Source organism: Mixophyes fleayi, chromosome 2, assembly GCF_038048845.1.
Source record: "Mixophyes fleayi isolate aMixFle1 chromosome 2, aMixFle1.hap1, whole genome shotgun sequence".
In the NCBI taxonomy this organism is placed as follows: domain Eukaryota; kingdom Metazoa; phylum Chordata; class Amphibia; order Anura; family Limnodynastidae; genus Mixophyes; species Mixophyes fleayi.
In genome coordinates, this window is record NC_134403.1 from 4,703,308 (window position 1) to 4,711,569 (window position 8,262).

Below are 8,262 nucleotides of genomic sequence, written 5' to 3' on the forward strand. Positions count from 1 at the left end.
TCTTTGACCAGAAGAGTTATAAAATACTACTTATGTATTATGGGAAATAAGGCAACCTCTTATTTTGTAGCTTTATCCTTTCCTATGGTCATGGAATGATTTAGTCACCTCTAATATTTTGATATTTCCTGGTAGATAAATCCCATTTATTTCATAGATATTTATGGTGTACAGAAATACATTGCAATTGTAGTCATGTAACTTTAGATCAACCTCTTCCAGACTCAAATGTGTATGATCATTACAGTCACTGAATATAAAACATAGTGTTAAAAATAATTATCTTACACAGCTATTCGAGAAAACCATTTTATTATGTATACATTACTAAAAAAGATGTTTTCCTTAGTAAGAGAGACAAATATAATTTCCTATTAACGTATAAACAATATTTTATATAGATATTACATTGTTCATCTTTATGGTTCTCATTAGAAATCTGCTGGGAGAAATAAAAAAAATTTCACCATGTATAGACAGGAAATGATACTGTGAGTTTTGCCTCAGTTGTGATGTCAGTTTTCTCCTCAATTAAAGATTGTTCTTACTGCAATATGACATTGTCCGGTGTGTAATATTCCTCAATTATACTGTAAAGAAAGAGAAAGAAATAGGAATTAGAAAACTAAATGATCACACATATGTACATTCTTCTACCTGCATATTATGTAATAATCATATATAGAAGACACATAACTATATACAACAGTTACCAAGTATATGAGGTTAACCAATGGCTTTGTTCTCATTAATATACAGTATAATGTCCAAAGATAAAACTGTGCAAGGACAAGGGACATATAAGCATTTTAAAATCTGAGTACAATACCTGAGCTATATGTAGCTTTGAAGCCGACCCCAGTAACACTGCTGTCACTGACAAACTCAATCAGCATCTGGTTAGTAGATGCAACTATGCGAGGGATCGATCCAGTCCCACAAGTTTTATCCAGCAACACAGGAGATGTCCTACTGGGACCATCATAAATCTTGATGTAGTCAGATACACATTTAGGTGAGGATTGGACATCAAAGCCATTAAAATCCAGGGTGATCTAAATATTAAACATTAATAATGTTAGTTTAAGAAATAAGACCACGTGTAACTTAATTTACACTTTTATGCCCTACTGGACTTTACTGCACAGAGGATGTGATCAATATGTGATTAAAGCTTCTCAATTCTCTTTTTGAAATGTCCATAAATATTCCTGGACCTTTCTCCTGTCCTACGCTCCGCAAAATCTAGACAAATATTCTTTTAGGGGGATAAAAAAAGAGGGGATAAGTGATTGGGGATAATTACTTATCCCCTAGAGTATTGTAGAACTATAACTAGAAGCATTGCATTTTGAATTGAGCATCAGGTGTTTTAAAATACTTCAGCCCCCGAGTGCCCCTATAGGAATACACTTTATTTTGTTTGATAAATTATTATTTTTATTCAGGGGAGCACCACCTATAGGTCCTATTATAAATCTGCCTTTTCCTTACTTATTAAGAGAAAGTTGATAATTTGCAAGAAATATATCTGGTTCAGACCCAATTTATAGATTCTTTTCATTTTGTAATGCACGATGAACACTGTGGGGCTCATGCAGAGTTGTCTCTTTTATTTGTGTAAAATACACATTTTCTTACTGAGCATATGTATAAAAGCCATACTGATACGTCTGTATGCAGCTTACAATGCATCTTACACTTACAACTAATGAAAAGGTGGAGGGAACATGTGAGCAAACATAGGCCGAGTACAGTAAGTAAGGAATAGTCACATAACTGAGACTGAAGTAGACATGGACATAGCTGCAGATACACCAGTAGGAAGGTATCTGATGTGGGTGCTAGGAGGGCTGGTTCAGTGAGGTGCAATGATATTTGTGTTTCTACTTAAATACATTTATAAGGTATTTGAACATTTCACATTTATTAGCAACTGTAAAGCTACTAATCTCAGTTGTGTATGACACATTATTAGATTGTGAACATATAGTGTAATGTGGATTTTGTATTTACTACTAAGTCTGTGACATCCCTATACTTTCTATAGGCTATCGTGGGATTAAATACACAAACTTCTTATTTCTGATGTACACTTGGCGCCAATGCTAGTGATGTACAGCTGGACGCACCTTGAGATCCGTCTGAGTAAATATAACGTGTGTGTGTCCTTACCTGCAAATAGTCAGCACAGAAAGGCATCTAACGCTACTTATATCACTGTGTGTGTAGTGCCATAATACACATATATTACAATTATTAGCTAGTGATTGGATCTTGGGAAACTTCATTAGGATAGATTAAAATCCAATTCAATGCAGTGGGAATTGTTCCGAATATCTTTCAGGTGTATTGGATTGCATGTCCCCGGAAATGACAGAACTGATTTTAGAAATGATGTATAATTTCTTTGTCTTCTGTTTGTCACCTGTTCCATGCATTTTATACTGTACCCCTTTAGTGGTTGTTCTGATCAACCAAACACAACTGGCATCATTGGGATAGGCTGAGGGATAGTTGGCTGAGTTCAATATTCCATTTTTGTCCGTAAGTAAATGACCACAAACATCTAAGAAGGGATAAAGCAAATTAAATCAATTAGTGTAGACTTGGTGAAGAATGTTCAGTTATTAGATGATTTTGATCTACTATATATGTGACAGATAACTTCACCTACAGTCTCTATGGGCCTCATTTAGAGTTCGGAAAGGTACAAATCTGGACAAACTATGGTGCCATGTATGGAATGCAAAAAAAAAGTTGTTAACAATGCATTGAAAATACAGACTTTTTGTTAGGATATTGGGATTACCACTTTAACTCAGGTGGGCATGTGTCATTGTACACCTGTTTCCTTAAATTAAGGTATGCTTCTCTCTTGACCTGATTGGACCTTTGGAGTTTAAAAGACCCTCCTGTTCTTTGCAGCTTTGTCAGTGAGTTTTACTCTTGACCTCTGTACAGTCTCCCCTCTGGGGTTCTTCAGTTTACTGATTTCACCTTCAAATATGGCCCTTTATTCCCTGACTAACGGCAAACAAAGATTTCTGACTCTGTACCAAGGCATACAACATTACTACTCCAACTCTGGCATCCTGCTTACAGTGATATCTGTCTCTGAGTAGAGCATTTTGAACTTTATACAGCCTATTAATCATTGGCCAGCTGGCTTGGAAGGAAATCTTTCTATAACACTCTGCCTCCTGATTTTGGCACTGAGGGGCTCTGGGCTTGTCTAAGTTGTGCTTAAAGTTTTGCAGTTACGTCAGGAAGTTTGGTTATTCTCCACTACCAAGATTGTATCTTGTAAAACTTGAGTCTTCTTATTTAGGACTGTGCCTTAATTATTTTGTGTGAAGCACTCTAGACTGTCAGAGTCTCTGGAGATGATTTATTCACTATACAGATACAACCAGTACTAGACTAGTTTGTTCTTTGTTTACAAACCACTTGCAAGCTGTGCTTTCACTGTATGTTATCATTGGTTTCTGTATATGCTTACATTATATTCAAATTAACTCACAGAAATTTGAACTTCTCTCCTGCTTCTAACTATCCTTGAATTACCTAAGAATTATTTGGAATGCAGCACAAATATATTGGCCAGCTGTAACATTACACTGCAGTTCAGAGATGAGATAGGAAGCTCGACCTTCCCCCCATGCAACACAACATGGCTTTACCAAGGTGCAAGCTGGATTTACTTTTAAATCTAATAAAGGCCTCACATATCTGTCAATACTTACTGCACTGATAAAGCCGGTTAACTTTGGAAACGTCCAAGATACTCATTCCATTCCTTTGTCCAATGGGTACGTTGGGATCAGGCTTTGGTACAATGCTAGGTTGGTTTGAAGTGTTAGAAAATGTATACCTGTCACACAGACAGAGACATCAGTACATTCCAGAATGAAACATCATAAAAAGGAATATTCCTACATCAATGTGTTCTATTCATTTTCCAGTACCTATAATATAATACAAATGTCCACAGCAAAAGGTGTTAACTTACCTGCCATAATGCATCACTGAGCCATAGTCATACTCCAGGCCCAAGTTATTAGTCTTTCTTATGGTAAAATCAGGCCACATTTCTGTAACAGAAAATGTCCAGTTACAACACCCCATATTTGAGTGAAAACAACAAATATTATTTATATAATTGCTTTGTGCAAAGTACTTCGTGAGATGTACTGGAACATGATGTTGACATAGTCATCGCGGTCACTCCTCATATGCTCATGGTAAAATCCCAGGGCATGATTAAGTTCATGTTGTATAACCCCTCTGCCCACACAACCACCAATCTGTACTCCAACATCCTGACCTCCACCTGATCGTCCGACCGATGACTGACAGCTGGAAATAGTGAGGAAGCAATGAGAGTTTTTTCAATGGTCACAGCATAGTCATCCACACAGAGCAATAGAAAAAAATTAGCTAAAAGAAATATATTCAACATTAAGAATATTCTGCTTAGTTAGTCTCATAGTCAAATTCAAAAATGGTGGCAGATGTCTGGCTCTACTGATTGACCAGAAAATACTAACGTGTAATATAAACAGGAAAAATATCGCACAACTATTTCTAAAACTATTGTATCCCATGGACAGGCTCCACTATACAGAACAGTGACATATGTAGACTGTCAATAGCAGGATATGCATACTGCTTGTTTCCTGGTTATTTCTAATATATGTGTAAATACATATATGTAATTTTTCGTTCTTTGTTTGTTTGCTTTGCACTGGAGAGTATAGATTAGCAAATCTCCCATGGTTTTTAATTTCCTGCCATTCAGTGTCCAGATTGATTCAAGTCCCCAAACTTTGCAACCTCCAACAATAAATAGTGAAGGACAGCTATGGATGACATCTGCTGACTGTGTTAAAGTTTTTTACAGTAACCATAACTGTTTACAGTAGGTCATGTTTTGTATTACCACACCTAGAGTGTAAGCCCATTTGGGCAGGACTGTCTTTACCTTCTGTTTTATGTCATTTGTATGTATCATGATTCTGTCAATGTACAGCACATAATAATAATAATAATAATAATAATAATAATAATAATAATAATAATATTTCCAAACAATGTTGAGTTATTTTTCTCATCTCTCCTCTTAATAAACATTCCTTTATGACATAGACAGAATGGAAGAACCTACCCGTCTGAGACAATGTTGAGGAAAGCCGTCTCTGTTGTCCGAGGTATAAACCTCACACAGGTCAATGTCTCATACTCCTGCATAGCATTTCTAAACACATTGACTTGATTGTCATCTGTAGAGAAAGAATATTGAGCATTTATTAATAGATTAGAGCAATAGATGGCCACAAATACATTAGTAAACCATAAGGAAGAGGAAGCTCACTGTAAACAGAGGATAAGGTGTATGGAACAGGGACAGTCCCATCTGCAGATTTAGGCCACAGGCAGCTTGAACACATGGTAGTGCTGCGCCCAATTTTTATAACAATGTCTCCTTCCTGTACTGGCATCTTATAACCTGCATTAATGAGAAAAATGGACATGGAGCATTTATATTTTAATTAACTCTTAGTAAAATTCATGTCATCATCATCATCATCATCACCATCATCAACATTTATTTATATAGCACCAGCAAATTCTTGCAGCTCTTTACGATTGGGGACAAACAGAATAATATACAATACTGGATGATACAGATAAAGAGGTAAGAAGGCCCCGCTCGCAAGCTTATAATTTAAGGGACAATGGAAGCTTGATACATGAGTTTAAGTCTACATATTGCATTTCGGTCTAGCCAGATAGGAAAGATAAAGTGATCCGTATGCTATATGATCCAGTCACATAGCAATGTTGGCCAGGGGGTCAGAGGGTTATTGTCTTGTGGAAATTGTGCAAAGGCTAGTAGTAGGGTAGCCTAGGGAGGTTAATAGGGTGGTTGAGGAATATTATAAGTTTGCCTTAATATGTGGGTTTTAAGAGATCACTTGAAGGTTTGTAGACCAGAGGAAAGCCTTATTGAGCGAAGGAGGTAATTCCATATGGTGTGTGCAGCTTGAAAAAAGTTCTGTAACTATAAATGGGAGCATGTGATGAGAGTGGAAGAGAGACACAGATCTTGTGTAGAATGGAGGTCTCGAGTTTTGAGATATTTTGAGACAAGTGAGAAGATGTTTATTGGTGCAGTTTTGTTGATGACCTTGTAGGTTAGTACAAGAATTTTATATTGGATTTGATAAAAAATAGGCATCCAATGAAGAAGCTGACTGGGTGGCTCAGGAGAGGAAGAATGATTTGCAAGGAAAATCAATTTAGCCTCTGTGTGCAAAATTGATTGAAGAGGCTTGAGTTTGTGTTGGGGAAGATCAGTAATGAGCGAATTGTTATAGTCAATGTGGGAGATGATGAGTGCATGAATTCGAGTTTTTGCAGTGTCTTGTGTAAGATATGTGTGTATTCTGGAAAAAGTTTTTTCAAAAATATGCAACATGATTTAAATATACAGCCGATGTTGGGAACAAAGGATAGTTCTGAGTCAAGTATCACACCTAGGCAGTAAGTTTGCCGGGTGGGATTTATGGTTATGTTGTCAACAGAAATAGAAATGTCAGGTAGGTAGCTTCTCTTGGTGGGTGGGAATATTTTTAACTCTGTTTTTTGGAAGACTGAGTTTGAGTTAGCAAAAGAACATCCAAGTTGAAATGGCAGAAAGGAAATCAGTAACGCGGACAACACAGATGGTGAGAGATCAGGAGAAGATAGGTAAATTTGGGTATCATCCACATAGAGATGATATTGAAATCCAATGGAACTTATTAGTTTCTGTAAGTGATATAAGTGGTATAGATAAATAACAACAAATGGCCTAGTACTAAGCCTTAAAACTCCAACTGCTAAAGGAAGCGACGCAGAGTTGGATCCAAAGAAATACAGAAAAAGCAATTAGAAAGTTAGGATGGGAACCAGGATAAAAAAATGTCTTGCAGACATAGGGATAGTAGCGTTTGTATAAGGTGAGAGTGGTCAACAGTGTAAAATGCAGCAGAGAAATCCAGGAGAATTAGAAGAGAGTAAGACCTTTAGTTGTAGCTGTATTCAAATCATTGACAACCTTAGTCAACGCAGTCTCTGTGGAGTTTTGGGAATGAATGCCTGACTTAAGAGGATCCAATAGGTCGTTTTGCAGAATGGAAGCATGTGAGGCGAGTGTAGGCAAGTCTCTCTAGAAGCGTGGAGGGGCATGGGAGCTGAGAGATCGGATGGTATTGTGAAAGAGAGTTTGTGTCAGAATTTTGTCTTTTCTGAATAGGAATAACCTGTGTGGTTGAATAATGATGGGTAGACAGAAAGAGTGAGATTACAGATTTTAGTTAGAGGTGGAATGAGCACAAGAGACAGACACGGAACTGCCAACTTGTGAGGTTATAAGATCAAGAGGACAGGAGTTAGAGTAGGTAGATAAAAAAGAGTAGGCACTTAATCTTCATTTGTGAGATCAAATGAAGAGAGGGTGTCAAAGGGTGCTTGGAAGGAATTGAGCTGATTGCACGTTGAGGAAGATGACACTACTTCTAGTCTGACCTTATCAACCTTGTACATGAAGTAGGAAGCAAGAAACTGGGCACTGATAGTAGTCAGAGAGATTGTGGTGGGACAATTGAGAAGAGATTTAAATATGCTAAAAAGGCATTTGGGATTAGAAGCCTGAGAAAGGATGAGTGATTTGAAGTATGTTAGTTTTGCAGCGACCAGAGCATGTGGATAGGCATGATAGATAGAAACATATGTGAAGAATTCATTAGTTTTACACTAGTGACGTTCTGCTTTACGGAAACATTTTTGAAGACTTTATGTTACTTTAATGTGCCATGCAAGACTTCAAAGTCAACGTGGAGCATGAAAAGTCGCTGGAGCAACATGATCAAGGGCTGTTGCTAGGGTTTGGTGAAAATGAGATACTGCTATATCAGGGCAAGAGAATGTAAAATTGTGGGGAGAAGGAGGTGGAAAACTGCTGAAAAATAATATCGTTAAGATATCTGCAGGTATGAGGAGGCTTCGAAGAGTTTGACTACAGAGAGGTTAAAGTAGTGAGGGTGAGCATATAGCTGATAAGTTGATGATCCTAGAAGGGGAATGGATTGTTAAGGAAATCAGAAAGTGAGCATTGTCTAGTGAAAACAAGACCAAGGCAGTGGCCATCCCAATGAGTAGAGGACTCAAGCCACTGGGAGAGGCCAAGGGAAGAGATTAGAGAGAGTAGTTTGGAAG

At 37.3% G+C, this 8,262-nt stretch overlaps 1 protein-coding gene across 1 annotated transcript; it reads right to left on the bottom strand.

The window, feature by feature from the left end:
• Window positions 1-585: 585 nt before the first annotated feature.
• LOC142139172 (embryonic protein UVS.2-like) lies at window positions 586-5,509 on the bottom strand. The gene is made up of 8 exons (XM_075196556.1): window positions 5,375-5,509; window positions 5,168-5,282; window positions 4,181-4,359; window positions 4,013-4,094; window positions 3,747-3,874; window positions 2,454-2,569; window positions 830-1,055; window positions 586-590 (listed from the first exon to the last, which is right to left on the bottom strand). The coding sequence occupies exons 1-8, from the start codon at window positions 5,499-5,501 to the stop codon at window positions 586-588; spliced, it is 978 nt and encodes a 325-aa protein (XP_075052657.1). The 5' UTR covers window positions 5,502-5,509.
• Window positions 5,510-8,262: the final 2,753 nt, after the last annotated feature.